This window comes from Salvelinus fontinalis, chromosome 4 (genome assembly GCF_029448725.1).
Source record: "Salvelinus fontinalis isolate EN_2023a chromosome 4, ASM2944872v1, whole genome shotgun sequence".
NCBI lineage: Eukaryota > Metazoa > Chordata > Actinopteri > Salmoniformes > Salmonidae > Salvelinus > Salvelinus fontinalis.
Window position 1 is genome coordinate 49,158,418 of NC_074668.1, and position 27,874 is coordinate 49,186,291.

General features: G+C 40.8%; 1 protein-coding gene across 2 annotated transcripts in view; it reads left to right on the forward strand.

Annotated features, from left to right (window-relative positions):
* rasgrf2b (Ras protein-specific guanine nucleotide-releasing factor 2b) overlaps positions 1 to 27,874 on the forward strand; it is a 234,569-nt gene that overhangs the window by 191,556 nt on the left and 15,139 nt on the right. For both annotated transcript variants that reach the window (XM_055920447.1, XM_055920448.1), the window contains 3 exons: positions 21,580 to 21,683; positions 21,767 to 21,851; positions 27,225 to 27,422. In XM_055920447.1, the coding sequence (XP_055776422.1) occupies positions 21,580 to 21,683; positions 21,767 to 21,851; positions 27,225 to 27,422 (387 nt within the window). The remainder of the gene's footprint in view (positions 1 to 21,579; positions 21,684 to 21,766; positions 21,852 to 27,224; positions 27,423 to 27,874) is intronic.

The following is a 27,874-nucleotide window of genomic DNA, read 5'->3' on the forward strand; positions in this document are numbered from 1 at the left end:
GGAGGGGGCTGAGCAAGCACCCACGTGGGGCCCCTGTGTTGAGGATCAGTGAAGTAGATGCGTTTCCTACATTCACCACCTGTGGGCCGCCCATCAGGAAGTCCAGTACCCAATACTATGGTGTTGAAGGCTGAGCTATAGTCAATGAACAGCATTCTTACATAGGTATTCTTCTTGTCCAGATGGGATAGGGCAGTGTGCTGTGCGATGGCAATTGCATCGTCTGTGGATCTATCGGGGCGGTATGCAAATTTAAATTGGTCTAGGATGTCAGGTAGGGTAGAGGAGATTTGATCCTTAACTAGCCTCTCAAAGCACTTCATGATGACAGAAGTGAGTGCTACGGGGTGACAGTCATTTAGTTCAGTTACCTTTGCTTGATTGGGTACAGGAACAATGGTGGACATCTTAAAGCGCGCTTTAAATGCATTACTCATGTCGGCCACTGAGAACGAGAGCCCACAGTCCATGGGAGTTGGCCGCATCGGTGGCACTGTGTTGTCCTCAAAGTGGGCGAAGAAGGTGTTTAGCTTGTCCGGGACCATGACGTCGGTGTCCGTGGTGTGGCAGGCTTTCCCATTGTAATCCGTGATTGTCTGTCAATCGTCTCGTGTCTGAGCTGTTGAATTGCGACACCACTTTTTCTCTGTACTGACGTTTTGCCTGTTTTATTGCCTTATTGATGGAATAACTATACTGTTTGTATTCAACCATTTTCCCAGTCACCTTGCCATGGTTACATGCGGTGGTTCGCTCTTTCAGTTTTGCGCGAATGCTGCCATCGATCCACAGTTTCTGATTTGGGTAGGTTTTAATAGTCCCAACATCCACTATAACTTGTCCTGATGAACACAATCACTTTGTCAGTGTATACGTCTATGTTGTTCTGAGGCTACCCGGAACATTTCCCAGTCCGTGTGATCAAAACAAACTTGAAGCATGGATTCCGATTGGTCATACCAGCGTTGAATAGAACTTAGCAGGTGTACCTCCTGTTTGTGTTCCTGTGTATAGGAAGGGATAAGCAAAATGGAGTCATTTATACCGGAAGTTGGAGTAGCAGTGGTCGAGTGTTTTATTAGCGTGAGTACTACAGTCAATGTGTTGATAGAACTTTGGTAGCGTTTTCCACAAATTTGCTTTGTTAAAATCCCCAGCTACAATAAATGCGGCCTCAGGATATGTGGTTTCCAGTTTGCATAAAGTCCAGTGTAGTTCCTTGAGGGCCGTTGTGGTATCGGCTTGAGGGGGAATATACACGGCTGTGACTATAACCGAAGACAATTTTCCTGAGAGGTAATATGGTCGGCATTTGATTGAGGTTTTCTAGGTCAGGTGAACGTTATCACAATCACACCATGAGTAGTAAATCATGAAGCGTACACCCCTGCCTTTCTTCTTCCCAGAGAGTTCTTTATTCCTGTCTGCGCAATGTACTGAACTCAGCTGGCTGGACGGGGACAGTATATCTGGAGAGAGCCATGATTCCGTGAAACAGAGTATGTTACAGTCCCTGATGTCTCTCTGGAAGGAGATTCTCGCCCTGAGCTCATCTACTTTATTGTCCAGAGACTGAATATATACACACCTCCTGAGTCGGACTGGAAGTCTGCTCCGAATACCTCTTCTCCGCCAGTGTCATCTTGGAGCAGCCTCTGGGATAAGTTAAATTGCCCTGGAGGGTACAAACAAAGGATCCAATTAGGGAAAGTCATATTCCTGGTCGTAACGCTGGTGAGTTACCGACCCTCTAATATTCAAAAGTTCTTTCCGGCTGTATGTAAAAACACAAATCTTGCTAGAATAATAATGTAATAAATAACATACAAAAAAATGATCTACTGCAAGCTTTTTGCTTCTGTCAGCGCCATCAAAGCCATCTAGCTAACATATCATCCGTCTGTTTGAGCAGGGTATTTCAGTAAGCTAAACTAGTAAGGGAAACTGAAAGTGAAAAGAAATTACTCTCTCTCTATTTCTGTCTTGCTTCTCCTTCATTTTCGAAAGAAATGTATTTGTTTAAAATTGTTAAACTATTGTCTTTCTCATTCTTTGAGTCAACTACTCACCACATTTTATGCATGGCAGTGCTATCTAGCTTTAGCTTATGCTTTCAGTACTAGATACAAGGGCACAAGGCGAGACCCAGATGCAGACACAGGAGGCAGATGGTTAGAGTCTTTGTAGTTTATTTATAATCCAAAGGAGTAGGAAAGAGAAAGGTCGTGAACAGGCAAAAGGTCAAAACCAGATTCCGAGTCCAAAAGGTAAAGAGTGGCAGACAGGCTCAATGTCAGGGAAGGCAGAAGGGTCGGGCAGGCGGGTACGGAGTCCAGAAATAACAGGCAAGGGTCAAAACCGGGAAGACTAGAAAAAGATAATAGAAAACAGGAGCACAGGAAAACACGCTGGTTGACTTGAAAACATACAAGACGAACTGGCACAGAAAGACAGGAAACACAGGGATAAATACACTGGAGAAAATAAGCGACACCTGGAGGAGGAGACAATCACAAGAACAGGTGAAACAGATCAGAGCTTGACTCTTGATTAATTATCTGATCCTTTGATTTAGGTGGAAAACATGTCAGTTCATGCTACGAGAGCTCTGACAGGTTGAATGATGTCCTCTGGAAGTTTTCATAATTACTGTGTAAGTCTATGGGAGGGGGTGAGAACCATGAGCCTCCTAGGTTTTGTATTGAAGTCAATGTACCCAGAGGAGAACGGAAGCTAGCTGTTCCCCCCTACAGTGCTGTTGAGGCTACTGTAGACCTTTGCAAAATAGTGTATTTTACCCAATTATTTGGTGACGTAATTATATTTTGCATAGTTTTATCTAAAAATAATAACTTTTTAAATGTTTTACCATTTTTAATTGTATGAAATTCACTGAGGATGGTCCTCCCCTTCCTCCTCTGAGGAGGGTCCACTGACTGACGCGTATGTGGAACTGATAGATGCATACACACACTACATGTCAATGTTTTTTAATGTATGTCTTATGTCTGTAATGTATGTTTTGTTATATGACTGTTGTTAGGTGACTAGCTATCAACATTGACATCTGCTAATGGAAATCTTAATAAATCAAAGCAAAACCTATGGTGTTTACCTTTTTTTGTTCACCTGAAATTATGTTTTAGTAATAATAGCCTACTTGTTCCGAAAATGTCTTGACATATGAGTTAGCTTACTTATACGCTTTGAAATAATGTGAAATAGTGTTGATACGTTGAAGTTAAGTGTTTTTAACTTGTTTTAATTGTTAACTTAACTATTATTCAAGATGAACTAGTGTTGCTATTGATAAATCACAGATCACAATCCTGCAATAAAGAGGGGAAGGGAACCGGTCTTTAATTTGTTTGTTTCTCTGTTTTCTCAAATGCACATTACCTTTTTGTTCGGTCATAAGCCCTCCAATTCGTTTTACTTGATTGTCACAATATTTTGGATATTAGCCTTGTAAACCCATTTTGCAGCTGATAATGGCATGCAACGCCAATGCATCCATAGACCTACAGCAGTGGTTCCCAACTCCAGTCCTTAAATACCCCCAACAGCACACATTTTTGTTGTAGCCCCGGACAAACACACCTGATTCAAATCATCAAGTTGACAAGTTGAATCAGGTGTGTTTGTCCAGCGCTACAATAAACTGGGTAAATTGGGGGTACTCGAGGACCGGAGTTGGGAACAGCTGGCCTATAATATGATGGCATTAGCCTTATGGGTATTTGCAATGCAGCCCTTTACTTTGTGCATCTGAAGCAGAGAATAGCTTAATTAACTCACATATTGTTTACATATTGTTCAGTTACAGTACCAGTCAAAAGTTTGGACACACCTACTAATTCAAGGGTTTTTCTTTGTTTACTGTTTTCTGCATTGTAGAATAATAGTGAAGACATCAACACTATGAAATGACACATATGGAATCATGTAGATACCAAAAAAGTGTTAAACAAATCAAAATGTGTTTTAGATTTTAGATTCTTCATAGTAGCCACCCGTTGCCTTGATGACACCTTTGCATCCTCTTGGTATTCTCTCAACCAGCTTCATGAGGACTGCTATTCCAACAGTCTTGAAGGAGTTCCCACATATGCTGAGCACTTGTTGGCTGCTTTTCCTTCACTCTACGGTCCAACTCATCCCAAACCATCTCAATTGGGTTGAGGGTGAAGCCAGGTCATCTGATGCAGCACTCCATCACTCTCCTTCCTGGTCAAATAGCCCAACACAGCCTGGAGGTGTGTTTTGGGTCATTGTCCAAATGATAGTCCCACTAAGCGCAAACCAGATAGGATGGAGTATCGCTGCAGAATGCTGTGGTAGCCATGTTTGTTAAGCTATGCCTTGAATTATAAAAAAATAACTGACAGTGTCACCAGCAAAGCAACCCCACACCATCACACCTCCTCCTCTATGCTTCACGGTGGGAACTACACATGCGGATATCATCCCTTCACCTACTCTGCGTCTCACAAAGACACAGTGGTATGAACAAACATCTCACATTTGGACTCATCAGATCAAAGGACAGATGTCCACTGGTCTAATTACTCGTTACTCGTGCTCCATTACTCGTGTTTTTTTTGTTGGCCCAAGCAAGTCTCTTCTTACTGCCTCTGAAACCCGGATCCGGGATCCCCCCCCACCCCCCTCACACTGATTAGCATCGCTAGCATAGCGTCACATTTAAATAGTAGCATCTAAATATCATTAAATCACAAGTCCAAGACACCTAATGAAAGATACAGATCTTGTGAATCAAGTCACCATTTCAGATTTTTTAAATGTTTTACAGGGAAGACAAAATATGTAAATCTATTAGCTAACCATGTTAGCAAAAGACACCCTTTTTCTTTGTCCACCATTTTTTCTCAACACCAGTAGCTATCACCAATTCGGCTAAACTAAGATATTGATAGCCACTAACCAAGAAAAAAGCCCATCAGATGACAGTCTGATAACATATTTATGGTATAGGATAGGTTTTGTTAGAAAAATGTGCATATTTCAGGTATAAATCATAGTTTGCCATTGCAGCCAGCATCACAAATCTCACCAAAGCTCCTAGAATTACTACAGACAGCAACGTGTATTACCCATTTACTCATCATAAAACATTTCTTAAAAATACACAGCACATAGCAATGGAAAGACACAGATCTTGTGAATTCAGACAACATTTCAGATTTTCTAAGTGTTTTACGGCGAAAACACAATAAATCGTTATATTAGCATACCACATACTCAAACGTTACCCGAGCACTGATTCTAGCCAAAGAGAGCAATATCATATCATCGCCAAAATATATTAATTTTTTCACTAACCTTCTCAGAATCCTTCAGATGACACTCCTGTAACATCATATTACAACATACATATACAGTTTGTTCGAAAATGTGCATATTTAGCCATAAAAAACCGTGGTTATACAATGAAAATAGTAGCAAAACAAGCCTGGTAAAGTCGGTCGCCATCTTTGAGTGATCTAGTTTAATCAATAGCTAATCATATACTTGACTAAAAAATACAGGGTTGACAGGAATCGAAAGACAAATTAGTTCTTAATGCAATCGCTGATTTACATTTTTTAAATTATCCTTACTTTTCAATACAGGTTGCGCCAAGCGAAGCTATAGCAAACAAGATGGCGACATAAACGTTTAACATTTATCGACAGAAACACGATTTATCATCATAAATTGTTCTTACTGTGAGCTGTTCTTCCATCAGAATCTTGGACAAAGAATTCTTTCTTGGGTCTAATCTTCTTTTGGTCGAAAGATGTCCACTTGTCCATCGAAATGCCCACTAACGTACGACCGGGAGCCCGAAATATGCCCAGCGCGTCAAAGTGCACAACAAAGCAATGCCTCAAAATCGCACTAAACGAATATAAATTGCTATGAAACGGTTTAAATTAACTACCTTATGATGTTTTTAACTCCTATAACGACTAGAAACATGTACGGAAAAATATAACTGGGTACACTAATGCTTGGAAAACGAGCCGTTCAGTGTCCTCCGCGCGCATGACGCATCTGGGAAAAAGTTCCTACCTACACGTGTTTTTGTTTCATAGGGGCTGTGATTGGGCAATCGACACCATTCAAATCGGCATCACGTAAAGGCATCCAGGGGAAGACGTAAGCAGTGTCCGTATCCTCATAGCAATAACAGTGGCCTTAAAACTGACTCCAGATCAGGGGCCAAAATGTGTGAAATCTGACTCCATGTCAGGGAAATTGCTGTAGAATGACTTCTGTTCCACTCAGAGACAAAATTCCAACGCCTATAGAAACTAGAGACTTTTCTATCCAATAATAGTAATAATATGCATATTGTACGATAATGAATTTAGTAGGAAGCCGTTTAATCTGTAATGCAATTATGCTAATGAGAAAACAGCACCCGCTGTAGTCGCAAGAAGTTATTATTGGTGTCCGTCGTAGTGGTTTCGCTGCAGCAATTTGACCATGAAGGTCTGATTCACGTAGTCTCTTCTGAACATTTGATGATGAGATGTGTCTCTTGAACTCTGTGAAGCATTTATTTGGTCTGCAATCTGAGGTGCAGTTAACTCTAATGAATTTATCGTCTGCAGCAGAGGTGACTCTGGGTCTTCCTTTTCTGTGGCGGTCCTCATGAGAGCCAGTTTCATCATAGCGCTTGATAGTTTTTGCGACTGAGCTTGAAGAAACTTTAAAAGTTATTGAAATGTTCCGGATTTATTGACCTTCATGTCATTTCTCTTTGCTTATTTGAGCTGTTCTTGCCATAATATGGACTTGGTCTTTTGCCAAATAGGGCTATCTTCTGTGTACCACCTCTAACTTGGCTCAAACACATTAACCTGTCTAGGATGTTGGGGCTGGGGGCGCTGTTGTCACTATTTATGGTAATCGTGTAATTTTTGAAACGGCTTCCTACAAAATTCTTGATCGTACAATATGCATATTATTATTATTATTGGATAGAAAACAGTCTATAGTTTCTATAGGAGTTGAAATTTTGTCTCTAAGTGGAATAGAACCCATTCTACAGCAATTTCCCTGACATGGAGTCAGATTTCAGAAATTTTGGCCACTGTTCTGGAGTCAGTTTTAAAGCCAATGTTATTCCTATGAGTATACGGACACTGCTTACGTCTTCCCCTGGATGCCTTTACGTGATGACGATTTGAATGGGGTCGATTGCGCGTTCACAGGCACTATAAATTAAAAAACCCTGTAGCTAGTCACTCTTTTGGAGCTGCGTCATGCGCCTGGAGGACACCGACCCGCACCTGTTCCAAGCATTAGTGTTGGGAGTAATCTTTCTCCGGTCATGTTAAGACTCGTTATAGGAGTTAAAAACATCATAAGGTAGTTAATTTAAAGCGTTTTATAGCAATTTATATCCGTTTAGTGCGATTTTGGGACATTTATTTCTGACACGCTGTGAATCGCTGGGCACGCTTCCAGTGCCTGCTGAACGCAGTTGGCATTTCCACATGGCAAGAGGACAGCTTTCCACCAAAAGACGATTAGACCCAAGAAAGGATCCTTTGCCCAAGATACTGATGGAAGAACAGCTCAAAGTAGGAAATTTTTATTATGATAAATCGTGTTTCTGTCGAAAAATGTTAGTGGCTTAGGACGCCATGTTTTTTGACGTAGCTTCGCTTGGCGCAAACTGTATTGAAAAGTAAGGATAATTTAAAAAATGTAATTCCGCGATTGTATTAAGAATTAAATTGTCTATCAATCGCTGTCCACCCTATATTTTTTAGTCACGTTTATGAGTATTTATGTATACGAGTAGATCACTGTCTAATATGGCGCACGGACATTTTCTCACCAGCTGGGCTACTTTCCCCATTGTCTAACCATGATTTTGGTGGCTAAATATGCACATTTTCGAACAAACTGTATATGCATGTTGTAATGTGATGTTACAGGGGTGTCATCTGAAGAATTCTGAGAAGGTTAGTGAAAAAAATAATATATTTTGGCGATGTTTACGTTATCGCTCACTTTGGCTAGAATTAATGCTGGGGTAATGTTTGCACATGTGCTATGCTAATATAACGATTTATTGTGTTTTCGCTGTAAGACACTTAGAAAATCTGAAATATTGTCTGTATTCACAGGATCTGTGTCTTTCGATTAGTGTATGCTGTGTATTTTACGAAATGTTTGATGATTAGTAAGTAGGTAAACACGTTGCTCTATGTAGTTATTCTAGTCCATTTGTGACGGTGGGTGCAATTGTAACCTATGCCATCTACCTGAAATATGCACATTTTTCTAACAAAACCTATCCCATACCATAAATATGTTATCAGACTGTCATCTGATGAGTTTTTTTCTTGGTTAGGGGCTATAAATATCTTAGTTTAGCCAAATTAGTGATAGCTACTGTTGTTGGTGGACAAAGAAAAATTGTGGATTATGCTAATGTGTTTTTAGCTAATAGATTTACATCTTTACATATTGTGTCTTCCCTGTAAAACATTTTAAAAATCGGACATGTTGGCTGGATTCACAAGATCTGTGTCTTTCATTAGCTGTATTGGACTTTAATGTGTGAAAGTTAAATATTTAAAAAAAATATTCTTTTTGAATTTCGCGGCTCTGCCTTTTCAGTGGGGGTGGGGGGGGGAGTGCCCATCCTAGACAGGTTAAATTTTATGTTGGCTCTGTTGGGCTTAGTTGCTGTGAGCGCTGCTGTCTGTCCAGGGATCCCTCCAGATTCTTCAGAGGGGGAGAGACACGGAAGCCCAGATAGCCTAGCTGGCACGGCGGTCTCAAATGGAGATCACTATTGAACATTTCCAGCGCTGCAGGAGCTGTGTTTACTTTGCTTTGTTCCGGGACAATGTGGACCGCGCTGACTTTCAGAGTAGCAATTGCTTGCTTGCGCAGGACTACAGAAGCAAAGTGGCTGCTCTTTGCAAGCAAGTAGCAGAACTACACCAACTACTTTATATTTTTCATCCACCCCAGAAGCTGAACGCCGCTCTGGTCTGGTGGAAGTTTCGCCACCGTGTTGGCTCTCCACAGCCAACTGGCCGGTGCTCAGCAGGTTCCATAACTGAAGAGGTCTCCTACTTCCCTGGAGAACGGAGCTGTTATCGACCCGATCAACTAGCCATGGAGATACGTCCCTCACGGTGGAAGTCGAAGAAAGCGTGCTCTGGCAATGGTGGTCTCCTTGGAGATGTTGAGCTCGGACTTGACATACATTTACATTTTACATTTAAGTCATTTAGCAGACGCTCTTATCCAGAGCGACTTACAAATTGGTGCATTCACCTTATGACATCCAGTGGAACAGCCACTTTACAATAGTGCATCTAGATCTTTTAAGGGGGGGGGGGGGCAGAAGGATTGCTTTATCCTATCCTAGGTATTCCTTGAAGACCAGACCAGAAACGGCTTTGTGTATCTGGTATGTGATTTCATAGGTTCCAGAGGTTCCAGAGGTTCCAGCACCTTCTTCTTTTGAGGCTTCCCATTCAAGATCGGATCTGGAGGTACCTGCATCTTCGTCCTCTGTTCTGTCTCCCTCTCCGGTGGCTTCTACTTCGGGTTCAGATCCTCGCAGCTCTCACCCTCATCAGATCATGAGGCTCCCTGATAACTGGCCCATTTAACATCGCCAGCTGTCATCATAAGCAGGTCTATGGTGGGAAAGATCTTGGTTCCCAAGGCAAAAACCATGTGCTACACAGGAGTATGAGTACAGGACATCACAAGGCTGCTTATGACTGTTCTACAACAGATGCCTGGAGCTGACACTGTCATAGTCCATGTGGGATCAAATGACATCAGGAGGGCTAGCTCAGAACATCTGAAAATTGATTTTAAAGAAATTATTTTTGCATTAAAACTCCATAAAACCGCCTATAATTGCAGGTCCAGAACCATTGTTGGGCGGCGGGTGTGAAAGATTCAGCAGGCTACTGGCATTACACATCTGGCTAAAATATTACTGTAGCTCTGCTGGAGTCACATTTATAGATAACTTTGACACCTTCTGGAAACAGAAGATACTCTACAGGAATGACAAAGTACATCCAAATCATCTTGAGTCCTGGAATATATCTACGCATTTTGAGGCTGCGTTGAAACAATGACTTATCAATGACCCAAAACCAGCTCAGTTAATCCCTACCATTGTGACAATGAGTCGTCATAATGCTGCATCAAATGTACATTATCCTAGTGGAGTTGGCAGACACAATGTAAGTAGCTTCATTTATGTCCCCCTAATTGCCTTGAATATCTCTGTTGATCCTACAGCTATTGTATGCAGTAACCATGAGCCTATGAACCTGACTTACACTGTTAGCACTGAGGCGGTGTGCCCTCGTAGGAAGACCACTTTGTGCAGCTTACCCTGCACTATCGGCTCCAATATAAATAACATGAGCATGTCTTCTTCCCAGTAAAGCAATAAAAACAATCAAGCAAGCCAGAAAAGTGCTAAAAATAGCCCAGGTAGCCTGAGAAACAAGGTCCATGAAGTCAATAACTTGCTTGTAACAGATGACATTCATATTCTGACTATCTCTGAAACTCACTTAGATTATACCTTTGATGATACAGTGGTAGCATGGTTAAAACATTTACCGAAAAGACAGAAATGCCAACGGGGGTGTTGTTGCGGTCCAAATAAATAACCACATTCCTATAAAGCTTAGAGATGATCTAATGTTAAATACTGTTGAAGTAATATGGCTACAGGTTCATCTGCCTCACCTAAAGCCCATTCTTGTGGGAAGCTGCTATAGACCACCAAGTGCAAACAGTCAGTATCCCGTGTGGCTCAGTTGGTAGAGCATGGCGCTTGCAACGCCAGGATTGTGGGTTCAATTCCCACGGGGGGACCAGGGTTCAATTCCCACGGGGGGACCAGGATGAATATGTATGAACTTTCCAAATTGTAAGTCGCTCTGGATAAGAGCGTCTGCTAAATGACTTAAATGTAAATGTATAATATGTGTGTGAAATGCTTGATAATGTATGTGATATTAACAGAGAAGTATATTTTCTGGGTGATTTAAATATTGACTGGCTCTCATCAAGCTTCCCACTCAAGAAAAAGCTTCAAACTGTAACCAATGCCTGCAACCTGGTACAGGTTGTCAGTCAACCTACCAGGGTATTTACAAACAGCACAGGAATGAAATCATCAACATTGTTGTGACGTTGCTATCGTTAATGTGATGACATGCTATTTATCAACTAATGAACTATGTTTAATATTACGTGATTAAATTAATCATCTAACAATTAACTCAGTAACCTGGGGCACTACAGGAAAAGTTTGTTTAATGAGTTACTGTTTCCCAAATTAACTCAAAGAATATCAGAATATATCGATTTCATAGCAGTCACTAATTATTTAATTTCCTCATTTTGCTCATTCTGAACGTCGCATAATTCGTAATCTGCACAAACCTGCACTGATCATTCCGTACCACACAAATTGAGTTGATTATTTATTTACTAACATGCTAAATGATAACATAAGATACACATACACAGTCTAGGTTATTGGTCAGAACTTAATACAATGACAACAGGTCCCTAGCAGAGATTTAAAGAGAGAAATAGCAAGAGAGAAAAGCAATACTTGGATACATTTGTAAACTAGTTTAGTTTTAGCCCTGAAACCTTGCCCCGAAATGCCGTTCTTATGGGTAAGAATTGTAATGCCTGTATTTACATGTTGAAGTTCTCCGATGGGTATCTCTTCGTGGGCCGAGTTCCGCTTAGTGGGATATGTTTGGCCGACACCTTGTTCTTTCGATGGCTGTTTCCTTCGTTATTGGGTGTAAGTCTCTGATTGTCCACAAGATGTCACTATGTCATTTCTCTTAGTTGTCTGTTTCCTTGCACTCGTTCTGTGCTTCTGAGGAGGCTAATCAGCCATGTCGACGCTCCCAGCGGGGGTAGGAGGACCATGTAGACAACCGGTGACTTGAATAGAATAACTGCTTGATTTCACCTTCTTAGATACAGTACTCGACTGTAGCATTGATTGTTAAAAGGTTTCCTTTGTCATCAACAACCTCGTGTTGCGTTTCGGGGTCACGACTAGTCGTAGGCCTCGGCTGCAGCACATGGTCAACTTAGTCTGATGTGTAAATTCTTAACTCACATGTTTTATACCCCAGGATAGAAAGGGGCGTTTCCGTCTTCATGGCATGCTCTCTGGGTTCCCTGGGGCATAGTTACGAGGCAAGGTATTAGGATTTACTATGATCTTGTTTAGGCAACTAAAATCACAGTCTTATCGTCACCAAAGCATTCTCTTTCATCTGGATATTTTCTACAAATCACAAGTCCAAGACATTGCAAAAACACTTCAAGTTGCAATGTTTTTGTTATAACATCCTCATTTAACTTTTAATAACATCTTAAAATAGACATTAATTTCTATATTCCATCCATCCTGTTTCCCACCCATTCGGATGATGAAATATATTGTCCCAAAGTCCATTTATTTGATGTTCTGTAGTTTTGGGCTGTAAACTCTTCCTAAGGCACACAGACATTCCAATCTCTCACATTAGAGACCAGAAAGGAGTTGGTTTGCTGCCTTATAATTTACGATGGGCGTGAGGTCATAACCCCCCCCATCAATCCCTCTATTCCTCTCCCCCTCTGCGGGAGGGAGAGATGTCTCTGTAAAACTGTGATCCACTGTAACCTGATCCTCACAGGCCAGTCATGACAGTCCCCCTCTGGTGGTTTCAACTTGGAAGGATCCTGCAAGTTGCAACACACCAAAAGAATGACCATCGGATGTCCTGGTTTGTGGATCATCATAGTAGACCCCCCTGGTGGTTTAACCTGGTAGGATTTCTGCAAGCTGCCGACCACCACCAGAATGGACAGGGGAGGTCCGGGCTGTGGCTCGCCGTTCCAGACTCATTATCCGGTTGTCCAGGCTAGTGGATCTAGGCAGTAACTTAGGCAGACGTTAATACACTCAGGCAATACATCATTACATTTGTTCCCCAAATGAGCGGTGTCCTGGCACTAACTGGTGGCTGTATCGGGAGCTGGTTTGTGGCTTTATCACTTCCTAAGTATCAAAGCGAATGAAACAAAAATGAATAAAAAGACAAATAAAAGATATACAAAATATAGCTACCACACCTTAACCTTTCACGCCTCACTACCCCGGGTCCGGGAGCACCCCACCCCCCCCCCCACACTGAGTAGCATCGCTAGCATAGCGTCACAATTAAATAGTAGCATCTAAATATCATTAAATCACAAGTCCAAGACACCTAATGAAAGATACAGATCTTGTGAATAAAGCCACCATTTCAGATTTTTTAAATGTTTTACAGGGAAGACAAAATATGTAAATCTATTAGCTAACCACGTTAGCAAAAGACACCATTTTCTTTGTCCACCATTTTTTCTCTCCACCAGTAGTTATCACCAATTCGGCCAAATAAAGATATTGATAGCCACTAACCAAGAAAAAACCTCATCAGATGACAGTCTGATAACATATTTATGGTATAGGATAGGTTTTGTTAGATAAATGTGCATATTTCAGATATAAATCATAGTTTACAATTGCACCCACCATCACAACTCGACTAGAAAAAATACAGAGCAACGTGTATTACCTAATTACTAATCATAAAACATTTCGTAAAAATACACAGCGTACACTAATTGAAAGACACAGATCCTGTGAATCCAGACAATATTTCAGATCTTCTAAGTGTCTTACAGCGAAAACACAATAAATCGTTATATTAGCATACCACATGTGCAAACGTTACCAGAGCATTGATTCTAGGTAAAGAGAGCGATAACGTAATCATCGCCAAAATATATAAATTTTTTCACTAACCTTCTCAGAATTCTTCCGATGACACTCCTGTAACATCATATTACAACATACATATAGAGTTTGTTCGAAAATGTGCATATTTAGCCACAAAAAAACGTGGTTAGACAATGAGAAAAGTAGCCCAGCTGGTCAGAAAATGTCGTGCGGTTGGGGAAGTGTCATTTTCCATCCCGTCATCTTCTCGAATGGGGTGAATCCCATAGACCTGTTGCGTGTGGCTCTGATCGCCATCAGTACCCGTGGGAGTTTGAGGTCCCAATCTTTGTGGTTCGCTGCCACATATTTCCTCAAGATTCTGACAATTGTCTGGTTGCTCCTTTCTACTCTGCCGGAGCTCCTAGTGTGGTACGCGATGGGGATTTTAGCTTTGACTCCCAGTTCGGTCATTACAGCTGCCGAAAAGTGGGTTCCTCTGTCGCTGTCCACGGTTTCTCCTTGCAGACCGAAACAACTGAAAATGTGGTTGATCAAAAGAACGGCCGTGGTTACCGCTGTGTCATTGGTTGAGGGCAGGCCCTCCACACACTTTGTGAATGCGCAAGATACTTATTGCCTCTGGCTGACCTGGCAACTGGGCTGACCCAGCCAATCTGGATCGGCCCAGTTGCAAGGGTGCTCTGCGAAGTGGCATGGAGGGTTGAAACTGGCAGCTAACTAGACACCCCCTTATGTATTGTGCCACGTCTTGTTCCATGTGAGGCCAGTGGGCCACCTGTTGCAATAGGCCAGTGGGCCACCTGTCGCAATGTTTCACCTGTAGCCTTGACCCCCCTATGGCCTCCACATGGCTTGTCGTGGGCATGAGCTATCATTTTCCCCCTCAGTTTTTTAGGAACCAGCCACCTTCGTGTGGCATCAGTTTCTGAAACAGAAACCAATAGGTCATTGACAAGTGTGAGGTGCTATTTAGTTGCATACAGTGAACGCATGTGAGCCTGCCAAAGCCAGTTCGGACACTGGGTGATTGACAGGATTAGACAGGAAAGCCATCAAAGTGGCGAGGGACTCATCTTGGTGTTGCATTACTACTAAGGTCACCATTCAGGAATGAATGAGTAAGCAACACATGTTCATGCGAAGATGTTTCCTGCGGTGCTACATGGCTACGCGTTACCGCAGAGACCATGGCCGCCTTGGTGATCATTGCATCTTGGGAATTGACACCCAAGGGGTGCCGTGAATTGCACCAGACTTTGCCATGCTGCCGACATGGTCGTTGCCAAGTTTGTCACAACCAGGTGATTTGGAGTGACTTTGTTCCAATACACCTGTATGTCGTGTTTGGTTATGAGGTCATCGCAAGCTAGAAAGAGCTCTTTGTTTTTCCCTTCTTTGCTACTTGATGTGGTCATGTGCTTTTGTTTCCAAAAGAGCAAGTGGCGTAAAAAGGTGAGTTTGGCGTAGTTTGAGTCGGTGCAGGTTGCCAGTTTTGACAAGTCGTGTTTCACCGCCATTTGCAGTGTGAAAGGCACACTGCTAACTGGCTGGTCTTGTTGCCTAGCTGAAATTGAAGCGGTTTGCACGGAATGTAGTTGTGCCATATCAATCCCAGCTTGCAAGTGGTCTAGATGACAGTAAGAACAGCCATCCACAAATACCATGGGCATGCCAAGACACACGTTCTCTTCGAAGTATTGATGGTTCGAAGGCAATGGCGGTGCTATGTCACGTGGGGGTGGTGCGAATTCGGTTTCATCGTCACCACAGTGTTTTTTTGCTTAGTTGACTACTACATCATGGCTCTGCAGTGTCATCAGCCAAGCCGCTATTCTGCTGTTGTGTACAGCACCCTCACGGGCTGGTGATATGTTTCTATGATCACCGTTTGTCCGCCGACAGAACTGGTGAAGTGTTTGACCACCCAGACTATCGACACCAGCGCTTTTTCGCAGATTGAGTACTTGTGTTCAGCAGGGTTGAGTGTTTTGCTTGCGTAAGCAACCACACGTTTGTCTTGGTCGTATTTCTGGTACAACCCAGCACTAAGGCATTGCTCTAACAAACCAACTTCCAAAAATAACGTCTTGTCTTTGTTGGGGTATACCAGGAGGGGTGCCTCGCAAAGCAGGTTTTTCAAGGAAGTCACAGATTCATTGTGGGTGCGATCCCAAATGAACGCAGTCTCTTTCTGAAGAAGATGGGTCAAAGGCGTTGACAAGTCAGCGTAGTTTTTGATTAACCTTTCTAGCCCAGGGGTTCCGCTAGCGGAACACCCACAACATTCCGCTGAAAAGGCAGCGTGTAACTTTCACACATTAAAACAAGTCCAATACAGCAAATGAAAGATAAACATCTTGTTAATCTACCCATCGTGTCTGATTTTTTTATTTGTTTTACAGCGGAAACAAAACATATATTTATATTAGATCACCACCAAATCCCAAAAACACACAGCCATTTTTCCCAGCAAAAGATAGTCACAAAAGCAGAAATAGAGATAAATGAATCACTAACCTTTGATAGTCTTCATCAGATGACACTCATAGGACATCATGTTACACAATGCATTTGTTTTGTTCGATAATGTGCATATTTATATCCACAAATCTCGGTTTACATTGGCGCCATGTTCAGAAATGCCTCCAAAATATCCGGAGTAATTACATAGAGCCATGTCAAATAACAGAAATACTCATCATAAACTTTGAAAGATACATGTTTTACATATAATTAAAGATACACTTGTTCTTAATGCAACCGCTGTGTCAGATTTAAAAAAAACTTTACAGAAAAAGCATCCCATGCAATAATCTGAGACGGCGCTCAGAAATACACAACATTTCTCCGCCATGTTGGATTCAACAAAAATACGAAATTACATCATAAATATTCCCTTACCTTTGTTGATCTTTCATCAGAACGCAGTGCCAGGAATCCTAGTTCCACAATAAATCATTTGTTTTGTTCTATAATGTCCATTACTAGTGTCCAATTAGCTACTTTTGCTAGCACGTTTAGTTCACATGTCCAAACGCTGGCGCCGGTCCAGGCGAACTCGGACGAAAACTTAAAAAAGTTATATTCCAGGTCGAATAAACTGGTCAAATTAAGTAGAGAATCAATCTTCAGGATGTTGTTATCATATATATCCAATAACGTTCCAACCGCAGCATTCGTTTTTGTCTACAGAGTAATGGAACACATGGCCATATCATGACTAGCGCGCATGACCAGGAACTAGCATTCTGCCAGACCACTGACTCAAATAGCTGCCATCCGGCCCCACATCACACTAGAGGCTTCATTCCACGTTCTACTGACTGTTGACATCTAGTGGAAGGCGTAGGAAGTGCGAACAGATCCATATCTTACTGGGATGTGAATAGACGATGAGTTTAACATCAACCAGCCCCAGAATCCAATAGGGTGGGATTTTGCCATTTTGGATGTTTTTCAAAAAATATTTTAAACGAGTCCCACTTCTCTCTCATTCTCTCTCAAACTGCAAGCTACTCAGGCCCAGAAGCTTGAATATGCATATAATTGGTCGATTTGGATAGAAAACACTCTAAGGTTTTAAAACTGTTTGAATAAAGTCTGTGAGTATAACAGAACTGATTTGGCAGGCGAAACCCCGAGCACAACCATCCAGGGAATTTTCTTTTTGAGATCTGTTTTCCATTAGGTTTCTATGGCAAGGCCGTTTTAATAGACATATCCTTGCAGTTCCTATAGCTTCCACTAGATGTCAACAGTCTTTAGAAATTGGTTGATGTTTTTCTTTAGAGAAATGAAGAAGTAGCCCTGTTATTTTCCTGTGTCACTCCAGGTGCACTCTAAAATTTGGTGCGCACGACCTAGAGCATATTTTCTTTATTTTCGTCCGGTATTGAACGCTGTTTTTCCCGTCTTAAATTTTATCGATTATTTACGTAAAAAAATACCTAAAGTTGTATTACAAAAGTTGTTGGAAATGTTTGGACAAAGATTACAGGTAATTTATGAGAGATTTTGTAGTCATGTAGCGTGAGTTGGAACCGGTGTTTTTCTGGATCAAATGCTCCAAATAAATGGACATTTTGGAAATATAACGACGGAATTATTCAAACATAAGGACCATTTGTGATGTTTATGGGACATATTGTAGTACCAACAGAAGAAGCTCGTCAAAGGTAAGGCATGAATTTTATCTTTATTTCTGAGTTTTGTGTCATGGCTGGCGGGTTGAATTATGAATGTCTGTCTTTGTTTGATGGGGTGCTGTCCTCAGAAAATAGCACGGTTTGCTTTTGCTGTAAAGCATTTTTGAAAGCTGACACTGTGGCTGGATTCACAACAAGTGTAGGTTTAAATTGGTGGGATTTCATGAAAGTTAAATTTTTATAATATTTTTTGGCGCTCTGCCATTTCATCGGATGTTGTCAAATCGATCCCGCTAAAGGGATTTGATCCATAAGAAGTTTTTAAGGCATGTTTTGTTATTTCTGTAAAAAGGAAAATCAACGTCAAAGTTGGCTCTTTTACAATGGGGGTCAATGGGAGAGAATTTTTTGTTTTCCCCAATATGTGGGTGTGGTCAAGGGGAATTCCATCTTATGTTGTGAATATCGACTCGGTGTGTAGTTTTGTGATTTAACCTTAATCCAGTCTTAAATATAATATAATTATGAACCTAAATTTACAACGTCTAGATTAGGTCTAATCTAAGAGTAGTTTAACCTGTTTGGGCTGCAAGCCCGAGGTCGGTACACCTATGACAACATCCAGCTCAAAGTGCAGGGCGCGAAATATTTAACTTTCACACATTAACAAGTCCAATACAGCATATGAAAGGTACACATCTTGTGAATCAAGCCAACATGTCCGATTTTTTAAATGTTTTACAGGGAAGACAAAATATGTAAATCTATTAGCTAACCACGTTAGCAAAAGACACAACTTTTCTAACTCCATCAGTTTCTTACTCCATCAGGTGCTATCACAAATTCGACCAAATAAAGATATAAATAGCCACTAACCAAGAAAAAACTTCATCAGATGCCAGTCTGATAACATATTTATTGTATAGCATAGGTTTTGTTAGAAAAATGTGCATATTTCAGGTATAAATCATAGTTTGCCATTGCAGCCACCATCACAAATCTCACCAAAGCGACTAGAATTACTACAGAGAGCAACGTGTATTACCAATTTACTCATCATAAAACATTTCTTAAAAATACACAGCACATACCAATGGAAAGACACAGATCTTGTGAATTCAGACAACATTTCAGATTTTCTAAGTGTTTTACAGCGAAAACACAATAAATCGTCATATTAGCATACCACATATGCAAACGTTACCCGAGCATTGATTCAAGCCAAAGAGAGCGATATCGTTATCATCGCCAAAATATATTAATTTTTTCACTAACCTTCTCAGAATTCTTCCGATGACACTCCTGTAACATCATATTACAACATACATATAGAGTTTCTTCGAAAATGTGCATATTTAGCCAGAAAAATCGTGGTTATACAATGAGAATAGTAGCCAAACTGGTCTGAAAATGTCGGGCGCCATCTTTGAGAGTGATCTAGTCTAATCGATAACTAATCATAAACTTGACTAAAAAATACAGGGTTGACAGGAATCGAAAGACAAATTAGTTCTTAATGCAATCGCTGAATTACATTTCTAAAATGATCCTTACTGTGCAATACAGGGTTCGCCAAGCGAAGCTACACAAAAAAAATGGCGGAATATGCGTTTCACATTTTTCTACAGAACAACGATTTATCATCATAAATAGTTCTTACTATGAGCTGATCTTCCATCAGAATCTTGGGCAATGAATCCTTTCTCCGGTCTAATCGTCTTTTGGTCGAAAGATGTCCTCTTGCCCTGTCGAAATGGCAACTAACGTTCGGCATGTACTGGAAACGTGCCCAGCCGTTCAAAGTGCATCACAAAGAAATGCCTAAAAATCGCACTAAATGGATATAAATTGCTATAAAACGGTTTAAATGAACTACCTTATGATGTTTTTAACACCTATAACGAGTAAAAACATGACCGGCGATTTAGAAGTGGCTAAACCAAAGCTTGGAAAGAGAGCCAGTCCGACGTCCATCGTGCGTCAGGTGCAGGAAGAAAAGAAAGCTACTTCCACCTTGTGCTCTTTTATACAGGCCCTGATTGCGCAATCGACTCCATTCAAATTGTCACCTCTTACTGACATCTAGAGGAAGGCGTAGGCAGTGTTTGTATCCTCATAGCATTTACAGGGGCCTTAAAACTGACCCCAGAACAGGGGCCAAGATTTCTGAAATCTCACTCCCTGTCAGGAAAAGTGCTGTAGAATAAGTTCTGTTTCACTCAGAGACATAATTCCAACGGCTATAGAAACTAGAGAGTGTTTTCTATCCAATAATAATAATAATATGCATATTGTACGAGCAAGAATTGAGTACGAGGCCGTTTGAAATGGGCACGATTTAACTGACTACTCAATACGCCCCCTGCAGCCATGTTGGTGCAACCCACCCTAACAGTGTAGGTTACATAGCAGATCTAAGGTTGTGCTAATGGTTAAGATTTAGGAAAGGTAACTGATGTTGGATATGTACCACGGGCGTCTGGTGGCACCTTAATTAGGGAGGGCGGGCTCATAGTAATGGCTGGAATGGATTAAATGGAATCAAACACATGATTCCCATGTGTTTGAGCCATTCCCTTCACTCCATTCCATATTTTTTCCATTTTTATGAGCTGTCCTCCCCTTACCAGCCTCCTGTGATCTATACTAAGGATACATAATAGTTGAGCTCTGATATAAATAGGCCTGCCAGTCTGTGAGACTTTTTTTATAACAACATCAACATTACAGTTCCTAAAGTAGGGTATAGTCACACTGAGACGCATGAACAATGATAAAATCATATATGACCTAGTCATTGCGCGTTTTTGTTGTTCAAAAGTTAAAATAATCTCGACATCTTTTGGAGTTGTATATGTTCAAAGGTGGACATATTGTACATGGTTTGTCGTAAAATCACGGCCATTTGTCTTTCATCCGGCAACAGATGACTCCCATTGAAAAAGCATTGGCTACATCCAGAATTTTCCGACACAAAATCTTAACGGGCCACCCATAGGATAGTAAGAGACGGAGAGAAAGAGGTTGAGTGTAAGAGGGTTAGAGGTAAATGAAGGGAGAGAGAAAGATTAAGGAAAGGGGGGAACAGAGATAGAAAAAGGGTGTGTGTGGTGTGTGATAGAGATTGAGTTCCAGATAGAGGTACAGTATATATTTATCCTAATATATTTGTCCACTGTGAGTATCTTACATCACCAAAAGCTGTTTATGTTTTTCTCTCTCTAATTTCCCTTCTATACCTCCCTTCTTATTCTTCTTTCTCGTGACTCTCACACCATGTTTTTTGAGGGGGGGGGGGGGGGGGGGGTTAATTACCTTGTGTGTTAATTGTGAATAATCAGCTCACACCAGCCACCAGAGGCCACGGCAACTAATTGTCTCAAATAAATTACTGAACCTTTATTTCTCCTTTCTGTGAACATATATGTACAGCTTTTCACTGAACCCTTGTCAGTCAGAGCTGGTAGGCTGGCTATTTTGTTCTTGTTCAATCACTTTGTTCTGCAGCTGAATGGTTGTTGCTCTTGTGTTTGTATTTGTGTATGTGTACAGCACGTGGATGCATGTGTGTATGTATGCATGTCTCATGCTGGTGTGTATGTTCTCTTCCAGGTGGAGTGTCCTAGGTCAGAGTGTTTTGAGTCTCTATCTGCCATGGAGCTGGCTGAACAGATCACACTACTGGACCACATCGTCTTCAGGAGTATCCCCTATGAGTGAGTCTGTCACCTCATATCCTAAAGTGATGATGTCATTTCTTGTGATGATCTCATATCAGTATGTGTTGTTTCTCTGTCAGGGAGTTCCTGGGGCAGGGCTGGATGAAGGTGGATAAGTCTGAGAGGACTCCCTACATCATGAAGACCAGCCAGCACTTCAATGATGTGAGTTTGTGTGTGTGTGTGTGTGTCTTTACTTTATTTGGAGGCCTCCCACTGGGCAAAAACTGGTTGAATCAACTTGATTTCCACATCATTTCAACCCAAAAAAATCAATGTGATGACATTGAATCAACTTGGAAAACTGATTGGACTTGCAAAAAGTCATCAACGTAAGGGCAGTATTCCCCACCCCAAACTTTTAACCTAAATCCAATGACATGGTGACATTTTTTGTTGATTTCACGTTGAATTCAGGTTAGTTGACACCTGAACCAAATGTATCTAGACGTTGACCTCACGCCTCTACGTGCCACTACTCCTCCAAACAGATTCTAAAAAAGAAACTCTTACTAGCCATTAAGACCAAGAACTTTGGTTTTGTGTAGAGGTTGACAAACATGTTTACCTGTTGTGTAATATTTACCTAGTTACATTTTTGTAGATTCGTTTTTTTGCTACTTATTATGAAGAAAAAATACATCTGTTTAACTTTGGTGTAAACTAAAGGAGTGTGTTTTGAATTATTTTTGTTGTATTAATGCTATCTAATCTCTCAGACTAATATTATTCTGTTTGTCCTGTGGGTACCTTTGCCACTGTTCCACCCCTTGTGTGTTGCGCTGTCATGGTGTATTTGTTATACAAATCCACCACCTTAAAATGCATAGACTGATAATGGGTGGTTGACCATCAAACTGAAATAAATCGCCAACTCCTCACAGATGTATAATTAACAAAATGGCCCTGGAGTTCAGTAGTGCAACATTCTGTGCTAGAGGTCGACCGATTGTGATTTTTCAACACCGATACCGATTATTGGAGGACCAAAAAAAGCCGATACTGATTAATCGGACGATTATTATTTTTTTTAAATTTGTAATAATGACAATTACAACAACACTGAATGAACACTTATTTTAACTTAATATAATACATCAATAAAAATCAATTTAGGCTCAAATAAATAATGAAACATGTTCAATTTGGTTTAAATAATTCAAAAACAAAGTGTTGGAGAAGAAAGTAAAAGTGCAATATGTGCCATGTAAAGAAGCTAACGTTTAAGTTCCTTACTCAGAACATGAGAACATATGAAAGTTGGTGGTTCCTTTTAACATGAGGCTTCAATAATTCTAAGGTAAGAGGTTTTAGGTTGTAGTTAATATTGTATTTATATGACTATTTCTCTCTATACCATTTGTATTTCATATAGCTTTGACTATTGGATGTTCTTATAGGTGTAACGCTCGTCTAATGCCTCCTCCTCGGACGAGGAGAGGTGAGAAGGATTGGACCAAAATGCAGCGTGTGATGAATACATAATGAATTTTAATAATAATAACGAAGACGAAAATATACTTGAACAAACTACAAAACAATAAATTAAGTCAACAGACCTGAACAAACGAACTTACATAAACACGAAGAACGCACGAACAGGAACAGACTACATACACGAACGAAAACGAAACAGTCCCGTGTGGTGTGACATACACACACGGAAGACAATCACCCACAAACAAACAGTGTGAACAGCCTACCTTTATATGGTTCTCAATCAGAGGAAACGTCAAACACCTGTCCCTGATTGAGAACCATATAAGGCTAATTACCAATGAACCTAAACATAGAAACACATAACATAGAATGCCCACCCCAACTCACACCCTGACCAACTAAACACATACAAAAACAACAGAAAACAGGTCAGGAACGTGACAATAGGCACTTTAGTATTGCCAGTGTAACAGTATAGCTTCCGTCCCTCTCCTCGCCCCTACCTGGGCTCGAACCAGGAACACATCGACAACAGCCACCCTTGAAGCATCGTTACCCATCGCTCCACAAAAGCCGCGGCTCTTGCAGATCAAGGGGAACAACTACTCCAAGTCTCAGAGCGAGTGACGTCACCGATTGAAACGCTATTAGCGTGCACCCCGCTAACTAGCTAGCCATTTCACATCGGTTACACCAGCCGAATCTTGGGAGTTGATAGGCTTGAAGTCATAAACAGTGCAATGCTTGAAAAACAGGGAAGAGCTGCTGGCAAAACGCACGAAAATGCTGTTTGGATGAATGCTTACGAGCGAGCTGCTGCCTACCATCGCTCAGTCAGACTGCTCTATCAAATATCAAATCATAGACTTAATTATAACATAATAACACACAGAAATACGAGCCTTTGGTCATTAATATGCTCGAATACAGAAACTATCATTTCGAAAACAAAACGTTTATTATTTCAGTGAAATAGGGAAGCGTTCTGTATTTTATCTAACGGGTGGCATCCATAAGTCTAAATATTCCTGTTACATTGTACAACCTTTAACCTGTTGAGGATGGGGGCGCTGTTGTGACTATTTATGCTAATCGTGTAATTTTTGAAACGGCTTCCCACAAAGTTCTTGATCGTACAATATGCATATTATTATTATTATTGGATAGAAAACAGTCTATAGTTTCTATAGGAGTTGAAATTTTGTCTCTAAGTGGAACAGAGCCCATTCTACAGCAATTTCCCTGACATGGAGTCAGATTTCAGAAATTTTGGCCACTGTTCTGGAGTCAGTTAAAAGGGCACTGTTATTGCTATGACTATACGGACACTGCTTACGTCTTCCCCTGGATGCCTTTACGTGATGACGATTTCAATGGGGTCGATTGCGCGTTCACAGGCACTACAAATTAAAAAACCCTGTAGGTAGGAGCTCCTTTGCAGCTGCGTAATGCGCGTGGAGGACATCGACCTGCAATTTTTCCAAGCGTTAGTTTAGCCTGTTATATTTCTCCGGTCATCTTTTTACTCGTTATAGGAGTTAAAAACATCATAAGGTAGTTAATTTAAAGCGTTTTATAGCAATTTATATCCGTTTAGTGCGATTTTGGGACATTTATTTTTGAAACGCTGTGAATAGCTGGGCACGCTTCCAGTTCATCCCGAACGCAGTTGGCATTTCCACATGGCAAGAGGACAGCTTTCCACCAAAAGACGATTACTCCCAAGAAAGGATCCTTTGCCCAAGATACTGATGGAAGAACAGCTCAAAGTAGGACATTTTTATTATGATAAATCGTGTTTCTGTCGAAAAATTTTAGTGGCTTAGGACGCCATGTTTTTTGACGTAGCTTCGCTTGGCGCAAACTGTATTGAAAAGTAAGGATAATTTAAAAAATGTAATTCCGCAATTGTATTAAGAATTAAATTGTCTATCAATCCCTGTCCACCCTATATTTTTTAGTCACGTTTATGAGTATTTATGTATAAGAGTAGATCACTGTCTAAGTGGCGCAAGGACATTTTCTGACAGGTTAACTGACTTGCCTAGTTAAATAAGGTGCAAAAAAATAAAAAATACCGATTTCCGATTGTTATGAAAACTTGAACTCGGCCCTAATTAATCGACCATTCCGATTAATCTGTCGACCTCTAGTCTGTGCCCAGTGGGCTATTCTTAACCTGTCTAGGATCAGCGTGGCGCTAGCGGCACACCCCCCCCCCCCCCCACTGAAAAACCAGTGCCGCGAAATTCAAAAAAAATATTTTTTAAAAATATTTAACTTTCACACATTAAAGTCCAATACAGCTAATGAAAAACACAGATCTTGTGAATCCAGCCAACATGTCCGATTTTTAAAATGTTTTACAGGGAAGACACAATATGTAAAGATGTACATCTATTACCTAAAAACACATTAGCATAATCCACCATCTTTTATTTGTCCACCAACACCAGTAGCTATCACCAATTCGGCTAAACTAAGATATTTATAGCCCCTAACCAACAAAAAAACTCATCAGATGACAGTCTGATAACATATTTATGGTATGGGATAGGTTTTGTTAGAAAAAAGTGCATATTTCAGGTATTTGGCATAGGTTACAATTGCACCCACCGTCACAAATGGAATAGAAAAACTACTTAGAGCAACGTGTTTACCTACTTACTAATCATCAAACATTTCGTAAAAATACACAGCATACACGAATCGAAAGACACAGATCCTGTGAATACAGACAATATTTCAGATTTTCTAAGTGTCTTACAGCGAAAACACAATAAATCGTTATATTAGCTTAGCACATAGCAATTAGCAGCCCAGCATTGATTCTAGCCAAAGTGAGCGATAAAAGTCAACATCGCCAAAAGATATTAATTTTTTCACTAACCTTCTCAGAATTCTTCCGATGACACTCCTGTAACATCACATTACAACATGCATATACAGTTTGATCGAAAATGTTTATATTTAGCCACCAAAATCATGGTTAGACAATGTGAAATGTAGACAAGCTGGTAAAGAAAAAGTCCTTGCGCCACTTAGACAGTGATCTACTCTTATACATAAATACTCATAAACGTGATTAAAAAATATAGGGTGGACAGGGATTGATAGACAATTTAATTCTTAATACAATTGCGTTATTACATTTTTTAATTTATCCTTACTTTTCAATACAGTTTGCGCCAAGCGAAGCTACGTCAAAAAACATGGCGTCCTAAGCCACTAAAATGTTTCGACAGAAACACGATTTATCATAATAAAAATGTCCTACCTTGAGCTGTTCTTCCATCAGTATCTTGGGCAAAGGATCCTTTCTTGGGAGGAATCGTCTTTTGGTGGAAAGCTGTCCTCTTGCCATGTGAAAATGCCAACTGCGTTCGGGATGAACTGAAAGCGTGCCCACCTATTCACAGCGTTAAAGAAATAAATGTCCCAAAATCGCACTAAACGGATATAAATTGCTATAAAACGCTTTAAATTAACTACCTTATGATGTTTTTAACTCCTATAACGAGTGAAAAGATGACCGGAGAAATATAACAGGCTAAACTAACGCTTGGAACAGGAGAGGGTCGGTGTTCTCCACGCGCGTTACGCAGCAAGAAAAGACTTGCTAGCTACAGGGTTTTTTCATTTGTAGTGCCTGTGAACGCGCAATCGACCCCATTGGAATCGTCATCACGTAAAGGCATCCAGGGGAAGACGTAAGAAGTGTCCGTATAGTCATAGCAAAATCAGTGCCGTTTTAACTGACTTCAGAACAGTGGCCAACATTTCTGAAATCTGAATCCATGTCAGGGAAATTGCTGTAGAATGGGCTCTGTTCCACTTAGAGACAAAATTTCAACTCCTATAGAAACTATAGACTGTTTTCTATCCAATAATAATAATAATATGCATATTGTACGATCAAGGATTTTGTGGGAAGCCGTTTCAAAAATTAGCCAAATTAGCATAAATAGTCTAAACAGCACCCCCATCCCCAACAGGTTAAAGTGAGTGTGTCTCCTTTACCGATCTCCTCTCTGCTTCCCACCCTGTTTCTTTCTCTTCCTCTCTCTCTCTGTCTTTTCCCCTCTCCCCCTCCTCTAGATGAGTAACCTGGTGGCGTCTCAGATCATGACCCATACTGACGTGGGCTCCAGGGCCAACTCTATCGAAAAATGGGTGGCTGTGGCCGACATCTGCCGCTGCCTCAACAACTACAATGGAGTCTTAGAGATCACCTCAGCTCTGAACCGCAGCGCCATCTACAGGTTGAAGAAGACATGGGCCAAAGTCTGCAAACAGGTGGGAAATTGTTCTAATTCTTTACCCTTCTCCAGAGGTCTGCACTCAAGCACTCTCCCTTACCCTTAAATCGCAATATCTACTAAGCTAACTGTCATGACGTATTATTGTTAATGTGATGACATGCTATTTATCAAATGATTAACTATGTTTATAATTACGTGATTAAATTAATCAGGTAACCATTAACCTGATGAGGATAGAGGGCGCTATTTACACTTTGGGGGAAAAACGTGCCCAATTTAAACGGCATCGTACTCTATTCTTGCTCGTACAATATGCATATTATTATTACTATTGGATAGAAAACACTCTCTAGTTTCTAAAACCGTTTGAATTTTGTCTGTGAGTAAAACAGAACTCATTTGGCAGCACACTTTCTGACCAGGAAGTGAAAAGTCTGAAAATTATGCTCTCTCCAAACAACGATTGTTCCCGACAAAGGACCCCTT